The following is a 26,905-nucleotide window of genomic DNA, read 5'->3' as shown; positions in this document are numbered from 1 at the left end:
TTGTTATTGGTGTCAGGTGTTCACAGGATTAGTTTTGGGTATGGTGACCTGAAAATAGTTCAATGGCCTCAAATGTGATCCTGTCCTGTCCTGAGCTATTACCACACGTAAAAATTCGACAAATTCATGAAATTAAGAAACAGCTTGTACTGCATCTGTAGACTTTGGTCAGACAGTTTATACAAATAGGTAAGCTGATTGTGACATTTTACCATGTTACAAATTGCTATTAGAATTTATCATTGAGCATTTTTCAATAATTATTCATTGACATTGATAAAATAACTCAATGATCTGAATTCCAAGCTTCAACATGTCAACTTCAGCAACATACTGTCACTGTAAGTTAGGTTTTACCCTAAAGCATAAATCAACAACTTCAAACTAGGAAACCACAAGTCAACAGACAATAAATAGAAAGTCCAGGAATTATTAGGGATTTAAGTGATGTTATGTTTCTCTATTAATTTTCTATTGAAGCAATCTTTCAGGCCTTGACTTAATTCTTTTTTTGAGGAATGAGCTGCTTTCAGTCGAAACACGAGCCTTCAAAAATCTTGATTAGACATAACTTTGAATAGCAGTTGGTGACTGAGGAGAATATCAAAACTTACTTGCTTATTCAAATAGACTGCCTGACCAATGACTAGAAACATTGTAGAATTGTCTTGTAATTCAGTGCTCTACTTTCAACTATGGTATATTGGAAGCCAGGACCTAAAAATATATATATCAATGAAAATTTATCTCTGTGGAGCAACGTAGGTTAATTGCTCACCTTTGCAAGACTTGGCTGAAATATTACTCAAAGGTTTTAGTCTCTTTGATAACATCTGTCTTCCTAATATTGCTCTTCAGATTGATTATTTAATAGCTTAATTAATTTATTAAGATAGTTGTGATATTGGCTAGTGGAGTAAATCAATGATGCTTCTTTATATAGATAAACAGAAAGGGATGAAAGGTATTGCCAGCACAAACAGTCTCTTTTATTGCTTGAACTTGAACTAATTTCTTTTTGATTAAATGATTTTAAGGTCATTTGTCATGGTTTAATGTGTGACACATGTGTCCAGTCCCTATCAGAAGGTCAGAGATGAGAAAGCAATGCACAGTGAGATGTCATGTTTGATTGTGGTAGTCGTACAATCTATTTGTTTTGTTATTATCCCCCAATCAGACCAGGCACCTATTCGTTGTAGACCAGTAATCAGAGCAACAACCTTTGAAAAATGGTTTGTGTTAGTTACATAGTGAAAAGAACACAAATTCCATTACCTCACCAGTTAGCATTCAGTATTTATAAATAAATTACAAAGACTCCAAATACATAATAAGATTTCTTCTATGAAAAACCAACAATTTACTTTTTCAATGCTTGGATCATGGAACACTTTTCAGATTCTTATAATTTTAACAGTGAGTTGCTAAAAAAAAAGAGTTACCAGCAAGTAGGCAAAGGTTTCCATTTTCCTAAGAATTTCAGGCAAATGGCTTTTAATTTCAAGCATTAAAGTAATTCATAAGCAAGGTTCCATCAATAATCACTGCCTTCATTTCATTTTCTAACGCTATTATGTAGAATACGAATGCTTGCTACTTTAGACATAACATTTTCAGTATTCAATTCTATTTTTATAATGCTCAACAAAATCTACTCATATCACAAACTCAATCTCAAAAGAGTGAACCAGGTGCTTCCATCTTAATATTCCAATTGTACAGCCAACTTTCCTGTAAACTGAGAGCAAATTAAATCTTTATTTTTGCATTAGTCATGCCTGTGACAATTTGAGTAATGACCTTGAAGAAATATTGAGACCATGATTTAAAAGTAAGTCATATCTTTGCATAAGCAAAATAGTGTAAATTTTTGTAAAGTGGACACACGCAGAGAATGCTGGAGATACTCAGCAGGTTTAGCAGTATCTGCGAAGAGAGAAATAGAGTTAACGTTTCGAGTCCAGTATGAATCTCTTAAAGCTGAAGAAGCTGCTCTGAAGAGTCATTCTGGGCTCAAAGTATTTAACTCTGTTCCTCTCTGGAGATATTGTCAGACTTGCTGAGTTTCTCTAGCATTCTCTAAGTTTGTCATGTAATTAATGAAGTTGGCTACTGTTAGCAATGTCAGGAACAGAAATGAACTACTGTAATCAGAGGAGCATAGTTATTCACTCCAGGAAGACATGCAGCTGTCAGAAAGATTCAATAAAAACTGGGGCTTCTTGTCACAAGTCTTAAAATGTTTGCTGTCTTTATACAGTAAGCATTCATGCAAAGTTGTAGTTGCATTCTTGAAAGTTCCTACTTTAAATTAAGCAACTTTAAGTGAATCAGAGGATACTATAGGGGTCAGTGTTAAAGTCATAGTTAGGATCATCCAGCCATTTTTTTTACCAGGGAAAAACAACGTACAATTTGAAAGACTGTACCACACATGTACAGCAATATGCATTTCTAGCCTAAATGACTTAAAACAAAACTCATCACTAACTATAAAAGGAATACAATATAATATACTTCCTTATCTTGAAATATAGAAAAATAAATCTCACCTGCATTTTTAGATTGACCAGGCTCCAACTAGTGGCACATGTTAGAAAGTGCAATGGAGCTTTAGAATCACTGACTGGCCAACTCCTGCCACCAGATGGAGCACTTATGTACGAGATTGGAATGGGAGAATAGTCCGGAAGTGGAAATGTGATCAATGGCAGAGGGAGCAACATCATGCAAAGCTGGAGGAAGGCAAGGACTAGTGGAGTAGGGAGAAAGCTGGGCCAGGTACAGATTGGGAGGCCAAGCTGTGGCAAGTACAGAAAAAAAAGGCAATGCCAGGATAAGTAAAGGCAGAGGGGAAGAAGCAAAGGTAACTCATGGAGACAAGGCAGGGGAATGGGTGGAGAGGAGAGTCAACAATGTCAACTGAAAAAGGCCAGTGTAATTCCAGGAAACAGGTCTGGAAAATAAAACAATGCTCATATGAAATCATGCTAAGTGGGGTTATGTAAGAGGATTTACTGTATGTTGGTTGTTGTTGGCTATGCAAGATCCATGTGTCAACAGAAATAAGACTAAAAATGGTCACATATCCAAAAAAAAATCACAAAAAGCCGTGTACTATTCTCCACATCATTTAACTATATGGCCAGTAGAATCATGGAATCCCTTCAGAAAGCGGCCATTCACCCACTGAGTCTGCACTGCCCTCGGAAGAGCATCCCACCAAAATCCAGTCTCATTCCTGTAAATCCACATTTACCATGGCTAATTCCCCTCGTCTGCACATCCCTGGACACTATGCACAGTTTAACACAGCCAATCCACCCAACCTGCACATCCCTGGACATTAGGCACAGCTTAACACAGCCAATCCACCCAATCTGCACACCTCTGGATTGTGGGTGGCAACCAGAGCACACAGAGGCAACCCACATTGACACAGGGAGAACATGCAGACTCCACAAAGACAGTCACCTGAGGATGGAATCGAATCTAGGTCCTGGCAATGTGCAGTAGTGCCAACGACACAGTCAGTATGCCACCAATTAAAAGAACAATATTGTAACTGAAATGCGCAGAAATCTACAGCACAGCATCAGGCTTTCAACCAGATAGGCCTGAGTTTAAATCCTGTTCTTGGCAATCATTCAAAAGGGCAAGTGTTATCAGTGGTCCACCAGGTTAGTGAATTGAGAGCTTTTCTGCAGTTAATAATTATACTTTTGGCATAAAAAGATTAATAGTCCCGACCCACAGAACCATACCACCTTCTTTCACAAATCTGCAGTGTACGTCTGTGAGATCTGGCAGTGTCTCTTCATTGGCTGAAGTCAAAAGGATGTTTTTGGTGGTAATAACAAAGACACTGAGAAGGGGTGGAGTGAGTGGGAAGAGAGAGGGAAATTGTGGCAAAACACATGTAAATTTAAAACACAGAATGGTTAATAAGAGCTGAATGGTGTACGAATAGTTTATAAAACTTTACAGAATTGTGGAAGCCTCCTTGTTAAGAAGGCTATCACGAGGTTATCATGAATCACAATACATTCTCCAATGGATTGATAAATCCAAATCTCCTAATGTCTCTAAATGCTGGTACTCTTTTTAATAGCAACTCCTGTGATTGTAAAGCTGATGGCTTTTTTTGTGTGTGTGGCTGTGGAGACAAACAATACACTGTAGATCAATTTCTGTGATGTCAACGGAGCCTAGGTCAAAAGGCTGTTGACCTGGCAATACCAGTTCTAAAATACTGCTGCAAAAAGAGTCTCAGAGTTTTAAAAAATTGCTGATGCATTGTCAGCTTATTTGTGTTTTTCTGGAAGTACTAATATTAACTATTTATAAATTATATAAACAGAGAAGTTTTGTTTTAACTAATCATTTTGCAGCAATAAGTAATTAAGTTTGAACTTTTTAACTGCCTTATTTGAACAAAGTTATTGAAAGATAGATACTATATTTAACTTTGAATCTTGCTAACTATATGAAAGTATTTATCGCAAAGGCATGGAAACATTGTATTCCGTCCTTATTGCAAAAACACAAGAAGATTGCTTGGTACCAAAACAATAAATCAATACAAGCTACTTGTTTAGTCTGTGCATCATAACGCTTGTTTTACAAATGGATGTACTGTTATACTCAACATGTCATGCTCTGGGTACATCTGATCATATCTTTAGGAGAAGTTTGTTTCACTGCTGTGGATCTAAGAATTAGAACCTATTAGCTTTCGTGGTTATTTTGTCAAGGAACACAGTTAGCAACTCCAGAAGTTCACATCAACATGAAGGATCTAATGAATAGGACTGTGAGGCTAGTGAATCACCAGATTTCAAGTGATGCAAACAACATTTATGGTGTTTGTCCAAAGTCATCAGTAATGCAAAATGATTACTATTGGAACAAGCAATTAATTAATATACACAATTCCTTTTAAAGAGTAACTTCTATAATGTGAGACAAGAAATTCTGAAGTCACATGTTTGCATTTTCTTCTGTATAAAAGTCATACATTAGATTAAAATAAAATATTGGAAAAATGGTTAAATACTCATAGTTTTGTGAACAATTTTGACCATAATTCCATTGTGTCATTGTTTGTAAGTATGTTTGTCATTGTAATATGCGGTGTTGCTTTCCTGTGTATTTTCCATATGAAGAATGAACTGCATGTTTGACAGACAGAGAGAGAAATAAGGGGTGGCATTTCATTAGAACGTTCAAGAAACACTGTCTCACAGAAAGTGATTAGAGTCCAACATTGATATAAATAGAATGGTTTACAGTCTAAGAAGCTAAGGTTTCTTGAAATTTACATTATTGACAGGAGCCACTAATTGACGGTGTTTACAAAAACTACATTTTCCAGGCGTTTTACAGGGGGTGGGGATGGAATAAGAGACTCAATTGAAATAGAGATTGAACTTAAAAGATTTCTTGTCACCCCTTCTCTCATTGTCTTTCCAACTTGAAATTTGATTTTTCAAGTGTGGCATTGCAAACTGGCATCTATTAATTAACATTAAGGCTGACATCATCAGAAACAGATCTATAGATACAAGAAACATGTCAAAACATTCAGAGGATACATAAAGCCATTGTTGGTGAATGAAAAGATTTCTTATTATGCAGAGGGAATAGCGATTCATAACATTGCATTTCAAAAAAATCTGAAAGCAAGAAGACTGCCCAAGTATAAATTCAATAGCTATAGGGAAAGATCAAAGAAGCTAAACATTCAAGTTATAATGAGATCCGCTATCAATCTCGAACTACTGCAGCCTGCTACTTTGCTGTAGCCATGTACCAAATCTCTGGGGCCAATGTATATTATTTATCAACATTTTTGTCATTTGTGCCTCCTGTTGTCACTCCATCAGTTCAGTTGTTTAAACATCTCGGTCTTCCATTTAAAAACACATCCACTTTTCCAGGCTTTATTTTCTTATAAGCTGTTGAACCTGTTACACCTCCAGTTGTAAGAAAGGGTTACCGATCTAAAAGATTAGGCCCCAGGTAGAAGATTTGTAGGCAGGATTTCTGAAAGGGTGTCATATCTGCTACCCACCTACTTGCTTCGCTGCAACTTTATCTGCCACTTGGGAGGCATTGACTGGTTGGTCCATGTGTAGAATGATTGAAGCCCCTAAGTGACCAATTAATGTCACTTTAAAAGCCTGACCCTGCCACAATTGCAATTTATCCAATGGTAGGAGAAGCCCATGTCAAATCAGCAGTTTTCACTGTAAGTGTTTAGGGTAGGCTAGGGGAAGGTGGATCCTTTCTCACCCCATGTTGCCCTGCACTCCAGCCTCCCACCCAACCCTGTAAGCCCCTGTAATATTCCTCTCCCATCTAACTTTCACTCTAACTCTTCGTGTTGGGGACTTTTGAAGTCCCAGCACCAGTCACTTCTCCTGGTACGTTACAAGGAACAGAGTGCTACCAATCATTTCACTGACTGGGAGCTTTCTAATGGGGTATCTCCTGCCCAGATTAGGGCAGATTCTTGTCTTAAATTAATTAATGACTCTCTGGAATTAGATTGTTGTAGAGGGAAATGCTGGAGTGGTCCTGCCTCACCCCTCATATTTCTCTGAGGGCAGGACTACATTTTCCCATTAAATTCAATCTATCAGGCTCTAATTTCCTCTCTCCTTTTCTGATTTTCTGTGTGTCTCTAGTATATTCTTGTTTTACATTCAGGTTTTAAGATCTGAACTATTTTGCCTTTTATTGCATGTTTCAAATCTTATTTTAGTCATTGACCCATACTTCAATATTTTGCACCTATAATATTTAATATTATGCTCGTAGGTAATTTATTTCATCCCCTAGTCATCTTAGTTAATGCAGTGCTGTCTTCTCCTGATATCTAAACACTCTCACTCACATACACAAGCAAAATCTTTCAAAAAAGTGTGATCGTGTTGTAAATAGGAAAACAATTCTCCAATTATCCAAGATCATGAGTGAGCTCAAATACAGCTTCTATTAACATCTTCATAAAAAAACTGAACTTAGTAATGTTGAAGTTATTTGAAATGTTTCTTTTTCACAAGAGTGAGATAATGAGAAGATACTTGCAGAATAAAAGCATTGATTGAAACATTCCAAAATTCACAATAAATAAAACCAGTTAGGAAATTTAGAGTAGCTGATCCAGAAACATTTCAAAAACCAACGACAAAAAGCAGTTACTAGAAGTCCCAAATTTAGTTCATTCATTTATAGGCTGAAAATTTACAGCCGTAGGATTAGAGAGGTATGATCTTTCTTGCTTGTGTAAATGCCAGAATCTCACAGTAGCAATGATTTGGATTGGCAAAATGCACTGTAGGGAATTTAGCTCAGAACAGAAGATATTAAATTGATGCAGGGTAAATTGTATCAGTGAGGGAACTGTTATGGCATACAAATGAATTAACATTTTTGAGAAACATTTCACAAACAATGTAGATGTTACCTGAAATCACTTCAGATGAAAAATGCTTCTAGTTTGCACAAAATGACTTGTTAACAAAACCTCTGAACAGCTTTATATTTCAAAGGGAAAGATTTGACAATAAATAAGGAACAGCTGCATTTTTTTTCTTGTAAAAGGATAGATAATTATGTAGCAGGCATATATGCATTCAACATGATAGCTCAGGGCTTAAATCCCTATAAGCATCAACTGTATTGTCTGATTTGTTGGTCTCTTGTTATTTTCCTCATGAATAAGCTGTATAAAGAGCGAGTAATTGCTAGTTTCAATTTGTATCCTGTTTCTTGAACATTTCTTCCAACACTTAGCCAAAACCAGAAATCACAAATACCATACTGCATACAGTTACGATCCACATTCCCTCTGCATAAGTGCATCTACACAGATGTTATATTAGGAGTAGTGAAGGTGCCTTTACTGTAAATGTTTTTAAAGGGGGTGGAGTTTTGTATCACAATAAACACCTCCTACACCTGGACTATTTTCAGATATATATTCATTTAGTAGCCAAACAGAATGAAAGAATCTTATCTCAAGCTATATTTTTAACCTGCCAGTTATCTAATAGAATACAATTTGGAATCTTGTCCATGAGGCCCATTTCTTGTGCTTTCAACCACTTCCATCCTGACTCTCATATAAACTGATATTGTTAACCTTTCCCCCTCCTTAGATAATCCCTTTATCTCCCTCAAATCATCCATCATGTGGCCTCTCCTAAAAAAAACCCTGAACCTGCTTCCTCATAAACTACTGGACCATCTCCAACCTCCTTTACAACTTCAAAATCCTTGAATATGTTGCCACCACACAAGTTATTGCCCATCCCTCCCACAACACCATGCTTGAATTCCTCATATTAATTTTCTGGCTCTGCTATAATACCAAAGTGATAGAAATGAATTCTATTTTTATTCATTCTCGGGTTAAGGAAGTCACTGAGTAGGCCAGCATTTATCACCCATACCTAATGGGCCTGGAGAAGGGAATGGCGAGCTGCTTTCTTGAACAGATATAATGTAGGGTCATCCACTGTGCTGCCGGGAAGAAGTTCCATGGTTTTGATCCTATGGCAGTATAGGAACAGACTCCCAATGTAGTTTCAATTCAGGATGGCGTTTGGCTTTGAGCAGAACATGCAGGGTTGTGATCTCATGAAACTGCTACTTTGGCTTTGATAGAAATTGTGGGCTTGGAAGATACTGTCTTAAGGGCCTCTGGGTGAGTTTTTGCAGTGGATCTTGTGAATGATCTTGTGCAGCAATGGTGGAGGGAGTGAATGTTGAAAGCCAGTAAGCTTGGTTGGCAATCAAGAGGGGTGCATTAGTCCAAACGGGGTCCAGCCTGCTGAGAGTTGTTCGTGTTGCACTCATCCAGGTAAGTAGAGAGTACTCAATCAAATCATGAATTGTAGCTTGTAGGTGATGGAGCTTTGGAGCTTTGCTGAGTTAGGAGGTGATGTACTTATCATAGGATTCCATTTGTCTGACCTGTTCTTGTAGCCTAGACTAGACTAGTTCAGTTTTCAGATAATGACAACCTCCAAGATATTGAAAGAAGGGAAATATGACAATTCCTGCTTGTCATCTTTGACTTGTCTGCAGCCTTGGTCTCTGTTGGCCATACCGTCTTCCTTTCTACAGTAATCCATCTCTCTCCACTCCCTAACTGTTACTACCTCCACAGACTGCTTGCCTGACATTGGTACTGGAGAACGCTAAATATCTCCCAACTGTATTAGACACAAGCCATTCTCTTTGGTTCCAATTACAAATATTGTTAACTAGCAAATGATTGCATCACTTTTCCTGGCAACATCCTGAGGCTGAGATGTCACATTTAGCACAAAGCTGAGCTTCCATCCCATACATGCATCATCACCAAGGGAGTCTTTTTCTAACTTGTAACATTGTTCAATTCTGCCTCTAACCACAGATCGCTGCTGCCCAATGCCTTTGCTCATGCTCAATGCCATTCATGCCTCTGTTACTCCCAGGTCCAATAATTCCAATGCATTCCTGATACCCTCCCACATTCAATCTTCTATAAACTTGATGTCATCCAACTATGCCATCCTTTCTAACTCACACGGTATTTGTTGATTTATATTGGCCCTTGTTTACACAATATTTTAAAATTTTCACCCGTTTTAAAATCTCTTTGTGGCCTTGTCCATTCCCACCTCTCTAATCCATTCCACTCCAGAATATTTTGTTTTTCTTTCACAGGATTTATTACCTATCCCTAATGGCCCAGAGGGAAGTTAAGAGTCTACCACATTGTTGTGGGTCTGGAGTCACATAAAGGCCAGATGAGGTAAGGACAGTGGTTTCCTTCCCCACTGGACATTAGTGAACCAGATGAGTTTTTTCCTGAAAATTGACAATGAATTTATGGTCATCATTTGACTCTCAATTCCACAGTTTTTTTATTTGAATTCAAATTCCACCACCTGCTGTGATGGGATTCAAACCCCCAACCCCAGAACATTACTTGCATCTCTAGGTTCACAGTCCAGCAGTATTAGCACCAGGCTTTCACCTCCCCCTAAATTATTTGTACTCCTTGAATTCTTGCCACTTGAGCATCCCAGATTTTAATTGTCAAAACCCTAAATCCTCTGGCTCCCTAACTTGTTTTCTCCCTTTAAGGTGCCTTCTGCTTTTTCCAAGTTTTTTATTCATCTGGCTAAACATCTAACACAATAAGACTATAAGACAAAGGAGCAGATGTAGTCTGCTCCACCATTCAATGAGATCATGGCTGATCTGATAATCATCATTTGGTTTATGGCCAAATTTTACTTCATAATACTTACGTGAAGCACATGAGGCCATTTTACTATGTTCAAGATGCTGTATCAATATTTGTTGTCGTTTTTGAAAGTCGTTTTATTTAGCAGTACAATGTAATGACAACTTCAGTACCTTTATTACATTTACATTTCTGGGCCCCTTGTGAAGCAGTGTTATGGTTGTACAGTCTGACTAATATTATCAGTTCCTTGTCAATCATCAAACCAACCTTCAATACTCAAGACACAAAACGTTTTCAACATTATAAAATTAAACATACTTAATCGCAAGGAAAGTATTGAGTAAACACATATAGTCACTTACTTGCAAGAAAGTTTATTAATACCATCAATATAATAACACACACCGCCATTGACACAGTAGGATTTCTCAGATTCGTTGCATCTTCTAGCATGTCCAGATTCAGGTGACAGTGTAGTTGTAGCAGCTGCAAATAAAAACACAGCATAAGTTTAGAACTAGTAGGAACTGCAGATGCTGGAGAATCTGAGATTACAAGGTGTAGAGCTGGATGAACACAGCAGGCCAAGCAGCATCAGAGGACCAGGAAAGCTGACGTTTCAGGGCTAGAATGTTCTTCAGAAAGAAGGGTCTAGGCCCAAAACGTCACTTCCCTGCTCCTCTGATGCTGCTTGGCCTGCTGTGTTCATCCAGCTCTACACCTTGTTATATAAGTTTAGAATTTCCTACATCAAAGAAAGCATAAGTTACAGAATTACATCAGCCCATTCATTCCATTTAGTCTCATGTTGATTACCTGAAATAGTTAAGTACTTATCCTGACTTCACAGCCATTCCACCATGCCATAAGTTTGTTCTTAAATATTTAACAACTTAATTATGGAACTTCCTTACACCAAATAGAAAGTTCCATGTCCTAATAAGCCTCATGAAAAAAAATAATTTTCCTAAACTTTCTCTTTGATGCCATTCAGTTATTGTCTCACCAACCACTGACAAAAGTTTTATTTTATTAGAATTTCTCATAATGTTGGAAGTATTTCTCCCATATGCTCTTTTTCTATGTTCTGTTAGCAAGAATCACAATTTCCTTAGCATCTCCTCAGAGCTAAAGTCTCTTGTCCCTGGCATTATAATAAGCAAGTTGCCTGCACTCTTATAATAAAACAGAACTGTGGATGCTGTTTGATGTGGGCAACGTACGAGAGAAACTCATCAGGTCTGGCAGCATCTGTTGAGATAAAAACAAAATTCATGTTTTGAGTCCAGTGACCCTTCATCACAACTGTTCACAAAATACTGATGTCCAGAGTTCATATAAAAGAACCCCCCGTGACTGTGGCCTCCTCCCTTCCTGAACCCTTGATAGTGTTCTCCACAAGACGAGTCAGGAGAGAGGGGAGACTGAAAATGATGAACACTATCCAGGTTGCGCACAGAGATCAGCACTGTCTGGTGTTGTCAAGGGGACCAAGGCTGATAGCGAGATTTCATCAGGTAGCAAGGTGTTCAATCTGCTAGCTAGCCTATACTGTGCTGAAGTCACTAAGAGTTCATTTTATTAGTTAATTCAAATCCTTATTTTTACCTGATTTTAGAAGTTTGTTACTCAATTTTTAAACCTAACTTGAGACCTTTTTTTATGTTAAGAAATCAATTTCCTCTACATGGAACCCAAATGAATTTATATTTGCTGTTGAATTTATTATTTACATTCATTTAATCCATGAATCACAACCTCATTTTACATGTCCAAGAAAATTTTCTACAATAAGGTCATACTGTTTTTAAAACTAATTCATTTAATTAATTATATTAAGAAGTCTCTCAGCATCATTATCTACCTTTTGAAAGTACATGCCCACAGCTTTTACTGCATTTCCTTTATTGTTATATCCCACTATTTTCTCAATGAATTTTATTATATTTGTCAGATTTAACTTGGCTTTTATCATTCTGTGTTTGTTATCATTAATTAGAGAAACAAAAGCAAAATACTGCTGTAAATTTGAAATATTCAGCTGATCTTGCAACAAGCTGTGGAGAGAGAAATAGAATAAACAATGAATGCTAATTGTCTCTTTCTCGCTACAGATGCTGCCAGATTTGCTCAGTATATCTAATATTTTACTGTTTTTATTCTTGTTTCAGGGTGAGAATCCAACTTTCCAATGTTTATAGAAACAGGAGAGGATAATTCTGTCCATTGAGCCTGCCTCACCATTCAATGGGGTCATATCTGATCAAACACTTTAATGTCTTTTGCTCCCTCCATCCCAATAATCCTGTAAACCATTGGTAATTAGAAACTTTTAAACATCTACCGTAAACATACACAAGTACTAAGTCTCTACAGGCCTCTATTGTAGCGAACTCTAAACCCATGTAAAATAGTTTTTCCTCATCTCAGACCTGTGTGGCATCCTCTTTACCTTTAAACTGTACTCCATGGTTTTGGACTCCCCAATCTGAAGATTTTACCTGTCCCTACCCTGCCTATTGGTTTAAGTATTTCATATATTTTAATACAATCACCCCTTATTCTTCGAATTTCTTGAGAGTACAGACCCACTTTGCCCAACCACACTTCATAAGACAGTCTTGCCACCCTAGGAACACACCATGCGAACCTGTGTTGCTCTCACTTTACGGTTATATCTTTCTTAAGATAAGGACGCCACAACTGCACATAGTTCTCCAGGTGCTGGCTAACCGAGCTCCTACACAATTGAAGCAAGGCTTCATTACTTCGATATTCACATCCTCTTGCAATAAAGGTTAACATTCCATTAGACTTCCTGATATTGTAATATATAATGATTTATAATTAATATTATATAATTTGTACTTGCAGATGATCTCCCTTTCCATCTGCATTTCTGAACTGCAAGCAACATTGAGGAGGTCCCATTTATTTCCCAGTTAGCTATTTGCTTCACTGAGTTGTAATATTGTAAACGAAGGGCTAAGCATGATTTGTTTCCTTATGTCAGCACATTAATTAATACAACTATTTTAAAGCCTAGATAGTGTTACTGATCCAGAAATGAAACCCTAAAACTGTCATCACACTAATTGGTGCACAATTACCGAAGTATCAAATATATGAGGATTATTTTGCAAAGTAACAGGTAACGATCTTCCACTTCTGCAAATTCCTTCAAGAACATGGAACAGCCACCTAAATTACAGATTTCTGCTTCAAGACTACATATAAACTGTTCTGGGGAAGGCTTTCAACATGTTGGCCTCTGTAACTCTCATCTTGTAGACTGTCCATCCATTATAGCACTGGCCCAAATTTACTTCCTATTTCTATTGTCAACTTGTAATACCTGTTTTATGCTCTATTGGCAGGCTGAAAGTACTTAATGAAAATATTAAAATTAAACATTTTGGAGTAAAGTATCATAACTGGTGAAGACTGTATGTGTTAGGAAAAATGTAATAGCTATTTTGCAAAAACCATGAATATGCAATTGCATATCATTTAAATCTTTAGTAATAATTACTCTCATGAAGATTAAATTAAAGTGTACGAAAGAAACAGATTGAAAACATGCCCAATGTCCAAAGATGCATAGTGAGCAACTGATGATAGCTCAATCACTTTTGTAAATCGTTTAACAAAATTATTTGATTGAAAGATGCCTTTTCAAAAGGAATATTAGACTTTAAAACCCCACCTTAAATCACAGTGCTTGGTTGAAGACATCAACTTGATAAACAGAATCTGTTCTACTGGTCATGTTGGAGAATTTATCTAGCATTTTTGGCTTGACAAACATTTCAAATAACTTACAAATGAGAATAAAGTACTATGAATGCTGGGACGCTAAAACTAAAACAGAACATGCTGGAGAAACTCAACAGGCTGACAGCATATCTGAGAGAAACAGTGATAATGGGAAGAATCTTATAGCGGTCAGAGCAATATAGACTATAGCACAATTTGATCAGATATAAAGTCTATTGAGGCTCATCTCAATATTGAGAGCATCTCACTCCAACTTTTAGATTTTTCTAATCTAAAATGTTTGGGCATATCAACACACATGCCTGGGCCAGCTGGGATTTGAACACTGTCCATTTGCTCCATCTTTGATGTGTTTTGACAAACAGTGTGGCAAGTTTCTCATAGTCAGTGGTGAGTTGCCAATTTAGGGGAAATAACAGTTTGTTAAATGTTTTGTTAATAAAGTGAAATAAACTACTATTCTATTCTGTTCAACTTGCCTCAGTAATACTGAGTTCCCTGTCCCATCAAACTGACTCAATATGCTGGACATCAAGAAAACCCAACATTGAAATCGGAGCAGATCTGGTGGGTTCAGCTCACCACTCAAACAGCCTTCAAGTTGCTTACAACTAGCCAGCATCTCAGGGTACCATGCATGGTCACCATGTGGTATCTGTCCTCAAGGCCATGGCACTGCACTCTCTAATCCACTGGCGGGCCAACTAGGAACTACAGGCCCACGCTGCAGAGCACACCAGCAGCTTATGTCAAAAAGGTGCAGCAAGGAAAGGCATGGACAGGCACCCAACCCGAGGAATGGACCCAGGTCCATCTCAGGGCAGCTTGCTCACTCTTGGTTACCTTTGCTGCCTGTAAATAAAAGTTCATGTTTGCATTTGTTTGATCGCTTGCCTGTATGTGATATTCTCCACTGCTTAGAGTGAGGGAATAGGGTTGTATGTGTGAACCACTGTCAGTTGTGTTGGCTATTTGACCATTTATGGCTTTGAAATCATTACATTGCCTTTCAAAGATGCTGTGGGCGAAAGTGTTGCTGACAGCTATCTGCTAAGCAGTGAATTGTTCTTTAATGGTGCACAAAAAATGGGGCTGGAATCAGACATGACAGGCGGCATCGTGGCTCAGTGGTTAGTACTGCTGCCTCACAAGCACCAGGGAGCTGGGTTCAAATCCATCTTCGGGCAACTGTCTGTGTACAGTTTGCACATTCTCCCCACGTCTGTGTGGGTTTCTTCCGGGCCCTCCCACTGTCCAAACATGTGCAGCTTAGGTGGATTGGCTATGCTAGATTGCCGATCGTGTCCAGGGATATGCAGGCTATGGATTAGCCATGGGAATTGCAGGGTCTCAGGGATAGAATAGGGGGGTTAGGGTTTGTGTGGGATGCTCTTTGGAGGGTTGATGTGGACTTAATGGCCTGCATCTGCACTGTGGGGATTCTATGAGAGACATCTTTTGGGCAGGATAATAGTTAATGAGGCGAGTTTGGTACCCACAATGCCTCATGGTAGGAGAATATATTATGCATGTCGAACCCGAGGTAACTCTTGAAGAGCTTTTTAGATAATGGACAAAGTATATTTTCATTTGTTTTGTGATTAGGTACCTGTTAAGTAATATTTAGTTGATGTTGATTTTAGTTTGTTTGTTACACTAAATATCTTAAAATATGAATTCTGTGCAATCCTTTCTGTTTGTTTTTGCCAGGAGTGTCATGTCTCTGCTTAAATCTTATTCATCTCTATGGGGATCATAACATCAATACACTCAGTAAACACTGGTAATGCAGCAGAACAGCCCCAAGAAAGTAAGGGCTAGGTTTATGTTAGTGATATTCTCCTCTAGGCTCCACAGATTTATATGTGCTGCTCCCGCAAGAGGTTTCCTCACCACCTCTGCAATCATAATTCAACTGTCAGGTCCATTGGAGGCAACATGCTGCAGGGGGTGATTGTTTCCTGCCTGAAGTCTGCCACATGAATGTTAATGAGGCTCATTCCTCAGTATACATTGGTCTTTGTGCCAAAATTATTGTCTGTCCCGTTAGTTTTTCCACTGTCAGAATGACTGATAGTTAATTTCTGCATCAATATATGTGGGACATAAATGAGCCACGAACAAAAGTTCTTCTGTATTCTTTCTACAATTTGTTTTGCTAAAAATTCAGTTAATTGATCCAGTAAGTGCTGCTTGATCAAGCCAGCTAGACTCAAGATACTTTCATTCAATACAAAGTGTCAGTAAAAGCTGTCAGTGCCATTATATTTGTTCATAAAATATGATCTTGCTGTGATCTTCTTAATTAACCTCCTCAGTTGATGTTCCTTGCATTATGTAAGACCAACAGTAACACCCAAGAAAAATAAGAATGTCACATCTATCATGTAACTGAAAGAGCGAATTGTTTGGTCATTTCTATCTAATTTAAATAAGTAACTAATTATAAATATTAAACAATTAGCCATCTAAATCTTTGTAATTCATGTATAACACATTAATTTATTATTAACGCAGCTAAGTTGATCACATGACTTGAAAATCTGCTCATGCCTATAGATTATGCAAAATATTATGACAGAATTATTAATCATAGCCAAACGGTACCAGATGACACTACTTCCCATCTGTTGTTGGTCAATGTAAAGGCCCTGTAACTTTCAAAAACTCAGATTGTAGCACTATGTCATTCATTCACGTCATTCTACCTGAAAAATTTAATTGGCACATATACGGACAATTTTGAAAAATAAACACAGAGAAGTGTTCTAAAAGGATAAATACAAGGGTTTGATTTTGTCTAACAAAGGCAGCAGAGTGATCCAAAGATTGTTTTTGCTTATTTACTGAATAGTCAGTAAACTACTAACATCATTAAAATGTGATGGCTGAAACTCAGTTTAATTAAAGAGCAAACTTGTGTCTAGAGGGACAATTCAGCAATCTGAAAAGCAATTTATTTTACAAAAATGTGCATCTCATTAAAAACACAATTGCTGCAATTAAGTGCTCATTCCCAACTAAGTCCTGTGTGATAAAGCAATATATGCCTTCAGATACCAAATGCATATAACTAGTATGTACCTTAGCAAGTTCAACCTCTTCCAGGGTTTCAGAGCAAGTACTTGCTGCTTTGTCCTTATAGCAATATGGCTTTAAATCAACGTTAATGATTGAGTTGTGGTATAAGATCTCCAACTAGAGAGAAAGTGGCATGAAGAAAAAGGTGGCTATGCGGGCAAAGTGGAGCAAAAGTCACAAGTGGAGAAGCAGTTGCTATAATTGGGAGACAAGACAAAGAAACGTGGCACAGGGAAGTGAGAGGTCAGTGGGGAAAAGAGGATGTTAGACATCACAGCATGATTTGGCTTGTCCTAGTCCATTAAGAGTGATGATTGGGAAGAACATGTCACACAGAGCTGTCTGTCTAGGATATGATCAATGCTGCTGTGGAAGTGTATGTCTTGGATCTATCTGTTGTTACTGTGTGACAGAAGTAAATTGACAGTGATGAAGAGACTTGGATGTGGTAGGGTGGGAATTGTAGGGTTATGGGTGGGAATCATACAATCTCTTAAGGGGGAGTGGGTCATAGTAAGTGAGCATTTAGGTAGCACTGGGAGAGAAAGGGTCAGGATGGGGATGAGCATTGAGACTTTGATAGTTATGAGCTCAGCGTAGAGTAGTGAAGTCCATATAAAAATGGATGAGATCTATGGGAATGGAGGGGGTTTAAGGGTAACAGGAGCAATAGGAATAGCGAGGTGATGTGGGTAAAGAATAATGAGAAGTGGTGGGTAAGGGCAAAGATCAAACATATTGGTCATCAGGTAAAAGGGAATCCCACTTTAGTTTCCTACAGAATCACAGGCTTTTGTGGAATGTTGTTTTTCTGGTTAGTTGGGTGGAGTTGATGCCTAGATTCAGATGGACATTGTATTAATCAAAAGCACAACGACTAGAAAAGTGTTCTGGGTTGGGCATTGCTCCCAGTGAGCCAGTATTACTGCAGAACTCATGGCATCATGTTCCAATGAGAGCTGATTGATTGAATGATTTTATTGTCACATGTACCGAAATGCAGTGAAAACCTTTGTTTACAAGTAGTATAGACAGATCTCAGCAAGCAAAGGATGTGCAGATCAAAAAGACTTAGAGGTATACAGGTTACATTATCTGAAGCTAGAGACCATTCAATAGCCTGCTAATAGCCAAAAAGAAGCTGTTCCTGAGCTTGCCTGTGCATGTCTTCAGGCTTCTGTATCTTCTACCTGATGGAAGAGGTTGTAAGAGAGCATTACTGGGGTGCGATGAGTCTTTGATGACATTGGCCGCCTTTCCGCAGTGGTGAGCCCTGTAAATAGAGTCCATGGATGCAAGGTCTGGGCTATGCAGTTTCTCACGATCCTGGGCAGAGCAGTTGCCATACCAGGCGGGTATGCTTTCTATGGTGCACCTGTAGAAGTTGGTGAGGGTCCTTATTGACATGCCAAATGTTTTGTGCTGTTTGCAGAAGAAGAGGTATTGTTGTTCTTTCTTGACTATTGCATTTACGTGGGTAGTACTGGGCAGGTCATTGGTTATTTTCACTCTGAGGAACTTGAAGCTCTTCACTCTCTCAACCTCAGTCCCGTTGATGTCGATGGAGGCATGTCCTCCTCCAGTCTTTCTGAAGTTGATGATCAGCTTTTAGTTTTGCCAACATTGAGACAGATTGTTTTCATTGCATCACGTCAGCAAGCTCCCTTCTGTAATTTGACTCATTGTTAGTTATCTGTCCCACTACGGGGTGTGGTCAGCGAACTTGTAATTGGCGTTCATTCAGAATTTGGCAACACTGTTGCAGGTATACAGGGGGTACGGTAGGGAGCTGAGCATGCATGCAGATGTGAAGAATGCCCTAGACGTGAATTACACTGTCACAAATACACCAGAGACAAAATTCCCTAGGTCCCTATTCATTGTTGCCAGCGACTTCAACCAAACCAACATCAAGCAGGTGATGCCAAAACACCACCAACACATCTCCTGCCCCACCAGAGAAATAAACATCCTGGACCTTTGCTACACAACCATCAAAGATGCCTGCCACTCAATCCCCTGCCCACACTTTGGAAAATCTGACCATAGCACTGCGTTCCACCTTCCAGCTTACAAGCGGAAGCTGAAACGGAAGATCCATGAAATCCTAGAGCCGTTTACATCATGAGTTGACTGGCATTCCCTATTGTTCCTTAAATTCTGCTCAATTATCAGAACTGTTGTACACCTTTATGAAGTTATGTGCTTTTCCCCTAAGTTTGATGCTTTCCTCAACTTCTTTAGTTATCCACTGATAGTGAGTCTTCCTTTTGTAGTTTTTATTTACAGAAGGAATACACTTATTCTGAAATGTCCCCTTAACTGTGTGCCACTGTGTAACTGTTGATTTATTCCCAAGCTGAGCATGCTAGTTGACTCCAGTTAGCTCAGCTTTCATGCCCACATAGTTGCCTTTATGGGCTTCTGGATATTAGCATGGTATGAGCCTGCTCAAGCAAGCCCTTATGATGTAACCTTGAAATCTACATGTTATCTCACCTTGGCTTCGTTGCTCACATGCCACTATGTCACATGCTGTATGTGTGGACAATGCCTTGCTTTGTACGCCAGACTTCAGGATATCCAGACGTTGCTAAGAGGAGCCAGATTAGACCAAATGGGCACTGAAACTTGTTCCTCAGTGATCCTATATCATGGATTGTGTGACTCATCACCTTGTTCTCTCAATATCCCTACAGTCCTGTGGATGTCTCTGTCCTTCACTTGGATCTATGGTTGCATTTGCTGAGCATCTGTGGTGGTATCATGTCCATGCCCTCAGGGCAGTACAAGTTCAAATACATCTGCTCATTTAGGCAGCACAGTGGCTCAGAGAGTAGTAAGGGTATGGAACATTTTGCCTGCAACGGTAGTAGATTCACCAACTTTAAATACATTTAAGTCATCATTGGACAAGCATATGGACATACATGGAATTATGTAGGTTAGATGGGCTTCAGATTGGTATGGCAGGTTGGCACAACATCGAGGGCCGAAGGGCCTGTACTGTGCTGTAATGTTCTATGTTCTATGTTCGGTGATTAGCACTGTTGCCTCACAGTGACAGGGTGCTGGGCTCAATTCCATGCTTAGGTGACTATGTGGAGTTTGCACATTCTCCTTGTGTCTGCACAGGTTTCCTCCAAGTGCTCCAGTTTCCTCCCACAGTCGAAAGATGTGCAGGTTAGGTAGATTGGCCATGCAAATTTGCCCATAGTGCCCAGGAATGCTCAGGCTGGGTGAGGTAGCCATGGGAAATGCAGGGTTACAACAATGGGGACGGGTGGTGGTCAGTCTTGGTGAGATGCTCTTTGGAGTTTTGGTGTGGACTTGATAGGCTGAACGACATACTTCTACCTGTAGGGATTCTATTAACTCCCCTCACCTGTCCCCCCACCGCCCCAATAAAAGAATGTAGGTCATAACATGTCAATAGTGCTTGCCTATCTCTTACTCTGAAAATGTTTTGCCTGACTATGGATATTGTAAGGTCACTGTTAAGGACTGAGTATGTAATGAGCAAGAGACTTGGATAAGTTAATGTGACTAACAATGATGTGATCAGAGATAATGGGAACTGCAGATGCTGGAGATTCCAAGATGGAGTTCAACCTGGATAAATGCAAGGTGATGCATTTTGGAAGGTCGAATTTGAAAGCTGAGTACAGGATTAAGGATAGGATTCTTGGCAGTGTGGAGGAACAGAGGGATCTTGGTGTGCAGGTACATAGATCCCTTAAAATGGCCACCCAAGTGGACAGGGTTGTTAAGAAAGCATATGGTGTTTTGGCTTTCATTAACAGGGGGATTGAGTTTAAGAGTTGTGAGATCTTGTTGCAGCTCTATAAAACTTTGGTTAGACCGCACTTGGAATACTGCATCCAGTTCTGGTCTCCCTATTATAGGAAAGATGTGAATGCTTTGGAGAGGGTTCAGAGGAGGTTTATCAGGATGCTGCCTGGACTGGAGGGCTTATCTTATGAAGAGAGGTTGACTGAGCTCGGTCTCTTTTCATTGGAGAAAAGGAGGAGGAGAGGGGATCTAATTGAGGTATACAAGATAATGAGAGGCATAGATAGAGTTGATAGCCAGAGAATATTTCCCAGGGCAGAAATGGCTAGCATGAGGGGTCATAGTTTTAAGCTGGTTGGAGGAAAGTATAGAAGGGATGTCAGAGGCGGGTTCTTTACACAGAGAGTTGTGAGAGCATGGAATGCGTTGCCAGCAGCAGTTGTGGAAGCAAGGTCATTGGGGTCATTTAAGAGACTGCTGGACATGCATATGGTCTCAGAAATTTGAGGGTGCATACATGAGGATCAATGGTCGGCACAACATTGGCTGAAGGGCCTGTTCTGTGCTGTACTGTTCTATGTTCTATGTTCTATAACAAAGTGGAAAGCTGGATGAACACAGCAGACCAAGCAGCATCTCAGGAGCACAAAAGCTGACATTTCAGGCCTAGACCCTTCATCAGAGAGGAGAGTCTAGGCCCGAAACATCAGCTTTTGTACTCCTGAGATGCTGCTTGGCCTGCTGTGTTCATCCAGCTCCACACTTTGTTATCTAACAATGATGTGAGTCCAGTTTCAGTGCACCAGTGTAATATCTCTGTAACTACAAATACTGAATGTCTGTAATCTTTCTGGCTTTTGAGTAAACATATTGCAGGTTTTCAATTGAATGGAATCCGTGTAGTTTTTACTTGTACTGTGTGAAAATGGTAACTTTGTGTTAGATGAACAACACATGAACACAATGTGGTAATAAGTGTTTTTTTCTTGAACAATGAAGATAGTATGAACTTCAATCATACAGGAAAATGCGTCAAACAAGATGCAAAGTAGTACAGAATTGAGAAAAAAAATTACACAAACAGCAATTGCTGAAGAGAGAGTACATGCTTTGTGAAATGATTGGATCAGTGGCTCATACAAGCAGTGACTCAATGCTAGACTGGGTTGTAGAAGCCCATTGTGATGACATCAGTTGTCATTCTCCCATAAAGAGAAAAGCCTGAGTTTACAGTCAAAAGCAGTGCAGGTGAGAGAAAAAAAAATCTTAACATAGCACAGCAGCTGTGGTGCTGAACCTCCATGGACTAGAAATGCTAAAAATTGCTACTTATTAAGAATATTTGCAAAAGTCAAGAAATATCAGGGAGCTGGCTACCAAACACCTTACCATAAATAAGAGAGGCATGGTGGTTCAGTGGTTAACACTGCTGTCTCACAGCACCAGGGACCCGGGTTTAATTCCACTCTCAGGCGATTGTCTTTGTGGAGTTTGCATGTTCTCCCTGTATCTGTGCAAGATACAGGGCCATGCTAAATTGCCTATAGCATCCGGGGATGTTTAGGTTAGGTGGATTAGACGTGGGAATTGCAGGGTTGGGGGAATGGGTCTGGGTGGGATGCTCTTCGGAGGGGCAACATGGACTTGTTGGGTCGAATGACCTGCTTCTGCACTGTAGGGCTCTAAGTCAAGCATCCTATCTGAATTTAGGCTTTTCAAACAAAGTATGGAGGTATGCTTCTGAGCATTAGCCACAGTAAAGCTGGATAAGCAATTTATGAAAATGAGGATTTAGACAGAGGAGCTGGCAAGAGGAGCAGAATGATACTGGTAAACCTTGGGAAATGCTGAAAAATCAGCTTTGTATAAAAGTGAACTTTAAAAATTCACCATTTGAAGCTAATGTCTGACAAGGAACAACCACAAAAATCGTCATCAGTTTGTCAGTAGGTGCTGTGACAAGGGTAAAACCTCAATTTTAAGAGAATGACCTGCCCCAAATGAACAGATAATGGAGCTAGTTAGGGCTTCAATACTTATTGAAGCCTACCAAAATGATCTCTTGGAGAAGGATAAAGGCTACAACATTGACATGTTGCATAAGATGGCAGAAAATAATACACCACTGTACCAGGAAAATAATATATGCTTACATTAGGTGCGTTTACCAGTATTAATGCAATAGCCATGATAGAACACAGGACATAGAGCATAGAAAAGTACAGCACAGTACAGGCCCTTTGGCCCACGATGTTGTGCCGTGGAATAATCCTAATCCAAAAATAAAATAACCTAACCTACATTCCCCTCAATTCACTGCTGTCCATGTTCATGTCCAGCAGTCGCTTAAATGTCACTAATGACTCTGCTTCCACGTCTACCACTGGCAAACCATTCCATGCGCTCACAACTCTGTGGGTGAAGGACCTCCCTCTGATGTCTCCTCTATACCTTCCTCCTAACACCTTAAAGCTATGACTCCTCGGGGCAGTCAATCCTGCCCTGGGGAAATGTCTCTGGCTATCGACTCTATCCATGCCTCTCATTACCTTGTACACCTCGATCAGGTCACCTCTCTTCCTCCTTCTCTCCAGAGAGAAAAGTCCGAGCTCAGTCAACCTTCCCTCGTAAGACAAGCCCTCCAGTCCAGGCAGCATCCTGGTAAACTTCCTTTGCACCCCCTCCAACACCTCCACATCTTTCCTATAATAGGACGACCAGAACTGGACACAATATTTCAAGTGGGGTCTCACCAGGGTTTTGTAGAGCTACAGCATAACCTTGTGGCTCTTAAACGCGATCCCGCTGTTAATGAAAGCCAAAACACCACATGCTTTCTTAACAACCTTATCAACTTGGTGGTAACTTTGAGGGAGAATGTAGTAAGGAAACATGTTCTACGGGAAATGCAGTCCGTTGCACCCCTCACAAACTGTCCAGCTCCAAGATGTCTGTAAATTATTCAATGTAAAAGGACACTGAGCTCACCAATGCAAGAAATCTGGTTTCAGAGAAAAAGCTACTATTCAATTCACCCAAACAAAAAGCATGTGCAGGATTCTGGCTGCAACAAGAGTGAGTTTGCCTGAGATTTGCATAAGCACAAGCACATACATAAAGTCAACGTAAGACGGACCAGAAGAAACTTCAGCCAGAACCTGAACACGTTCTCTGAGTTGTGAGTGCAACAATATTACTTTTTGAACAAAGTCAAACTGTTGTCAGCTTTTGCCAATATTAACTATGCCCAAAGAACATTGGAAATATAAGTGCAAGATCAATGTCTAGAAAGGAGCTAATGTACACCTGTCAGTGTCTCAAAGGATATGTAGCTAGAATGTTGGAAGATAATGATACAATATACAACACCAAAAATTAGCTGCATATAATGGGTCATCTATCCCTGGCCTCATTAAAGTTGATTCAGTATTGCACCTCAGAGAAGATGAATTCTGTCAGCTGATGATCCTAAAATACAGAGTTAACAAGCAAGTGACATTGAAGACTGAGGTGGACAATGTGAAATATAATGGTATTATCTTAGCCATGTACACCAACTCACAGAGGAGTGCAAATCAATTACATGTGTGCTAAAGGACAATGGGACGTTCAAGGTATGTTTGGCCCTAGGCATTTAAACCTTTCTCAATGAGATTCCCACACAAAATCGCAACATTAGAGAAACTGAATCCCAAAATTGCAACAGCTCTATTCTTCATCAAGAAGAATGCCAAATATAGAAAATGATCCGTTCGCTGACAAAGGACACTCAAGAAATCAATGCTTCCACAACACAATTTGAAAGGTATTGCTCCTAGAGACTACCTTTTATCTATTTGACAGTTATGATCTGTTCCAGCAGTATCAGGGCACAATTATATTGAATATCCCTCAATATGTATACACTGTAGTGACTGGCAAAACTAAAGAAGAGCATGACCAAGATCTTCACTCGCTGATGACGGCAGAACATCGTGAAGGACTCGTCTTCAACAGCAAGATGTACCTGGTGAATTGAGGACAGATTTGTTTTTGGTTCCAGCACAAGCCAGACAAAGTTGAAAATGTTAAAAGTTGCACATTCCCAAAAATAAAGAGATATTTTGGATTTTTTTAACTTCCTAATGCTACACATACCAAACAATTTCAACAAAATATCATCATTCAAGGAACTCTTAAAGAAAAATATACCACATATATGTCTGTGTGGAGTTTGCACATTCTCCCCGTGTCTGCATGGGTTTCCTCCGGATGCTCCGGTTCCCTCCCATAGTCCAAAGACATGCATGCTAGGTGGATCAGCCATGCTAAATTGCCCATAGCGTTCAGGGGTGTGTGAGTTATAGGGGGATGTGTCTGGGTGGGATGCTTCAAGGGGCGGTGTGGGCTTGTTCGGCTGAAGGGCCTGTTTCCACAGTGTAGGGAATCTAATCTGATCTAATCTATATGGCAGGAGGATAATGTACACATGTAAACATCACAAAAACAAGCATTGTCTCAGACACTTGTATCCTTCAATACTATAATCCAAAGAAAAAGACAATCCTGGAAGTGAATGTATTGCAAAGAGGGCTAAGAGTTTGCATCAAACAAGACGGCAAACCAACTGCATTTAGTTCCAGGACACAGGAGCTCATCAGATTTGCATCACATCTGACACTTTCAATACACCCCACTATCAATGTAAAATGGGAATAGTTTGTACATCTGTGGGATGCACTGCAGAAATTTACCAAGGGTCCTTAGATAGCATTTTGTAAACCTGTGACATCTACTACCTAGAAGGACAAGTGCATGGTAACAGCACTATTTGCAAGTTCCCTTCAAGCCACACACCTTCCTAACATGCAAATATATCACATTCCTTCACTATCACATGATAAAAATCCTGAAAGTCCCTATACTATGGAAAAACCTAAATCATATGTAATACAGTGGTTCAAGAAGGTAGCTCACCATTACTTTCTCAAGGGAAATTAAGATTGCCAATAAATGCTAGCTAAGCCAGCAATACCCACAACCTGTAAATGAATTTTTAAAATGTTTAACACAAGCATAACTTTTAAAAAAATAGAGCATAAAACACTCACATATTTGCTGTCACAAAATTCCACATGTATCTGTTTGCTCTGTACATCACTGTGGAAACTGATCATAAAACATTGGAAATGATCTGGTGCAAACTGAATAGACTACAAAAAATCCTGGTAAGGAATAAGGGGTATAACTTGGATGTCTGCTACAGGCCTATATCAAAATTGTTACCTCAGCCAAATGTTCAGGTTACCAAATCTGAATATGAATGCTGAAGCTCCACTAGACTTACAAGTAGACAATACAGACATCAAAAGGAAGATGTGCTCGAGGTTGTTTTGATGAATTTTGAGCAGTACAAATGCTTTCAAGAATAAACAACAAGTGCAAACAATGACTGACAACACAATGGAAAATAACTGTATGATATTTTTGGTCACACAAGGATGAACAGGCATTTTATTGGTTCAAACTTCAAACAAAAACATAGAACTGTACCCAAAGTTCTTTGGACATATTATTAATTACATGAAGAATGTATGGGCAGCGAACAAACAAGATACCTGGCACAGGATACAATGTATTATATAGAAATCAATAGTGGCACTGAGAACACTGAGGACATTCAAGGCAGACTACAGTCATCAACCACAGCAACCCAAAGAACCAATACACCTTTACATTTCATTGTTCTCTTGATCCAAGATCATAATGGATTTATTGTCCATACATGGCAACAATGTTTTCATGGTCACTGATTATTTCTCCTTATTTCCAACAATCAGGCAATTAAAGTGCACCTTAAGTGCATTTGTGCCAGACACAATGGATACAATATTCAGCCAGTTCAGTACGTTGGAGAGATCATATCTGACAATGGGCCATATCGGCACAACATCGTGGGCTGAAGGGCCTGTTCTGTGCTGTACTGTTCTATGTTCTATGTTCTAATATACAGTCAGACCTTTT

The 26,905-nt window shown here is 39.3% G+C and overlaps 1 protein-coding gene across 4 annotated transcripts in view; it reads right to left on the bottom strand.

Moving 5' to 3' along the window:
• The window catches only part of LOC125458307 (pro-neuregulin-2, membrane-bound isoform), a 641,394-nt gene that overhangs the window by 44,469 nt on the left and 570,020 nt on the right, over positions 1–26,905 (bottom strand). For all 4 annotated transcript variants that reach the window (XM_059650701.1, XM_048543492.2, XM_059650700.1 and 1 more), the window contains one exon: positions 10,615–10,738. In XM_059650701.1, the coding sequence (XP_059506684.1) occupies positions 10,615–10,738 (124 nt within the window). The remainder of the gene's footprint in view (positions 1–10,614; positions 10,739–26,905) is intronic.

Source organism: Stegostoma tigrinum, chromosome 13 (genome assembly GCF_030684315.1).
Source record: "Stegostoma tigrinum isolate sSteTig4 chromosome 13, sSteTig4.hap1, whole genome shotgun sequence".
In the NCBI taxonomy this organism is placed as follows: Eukaryota; Metazoa; Chordata; class Chondrichthyes; order Orectolobiformes; family Stegostomatidae; genus Stegostoma; species Stegostoma tigrinum.
Note: the sequence above shows the minus strand (reverse complement) of the source record. Positions and strands in the feature narration are given on the sequence as shown.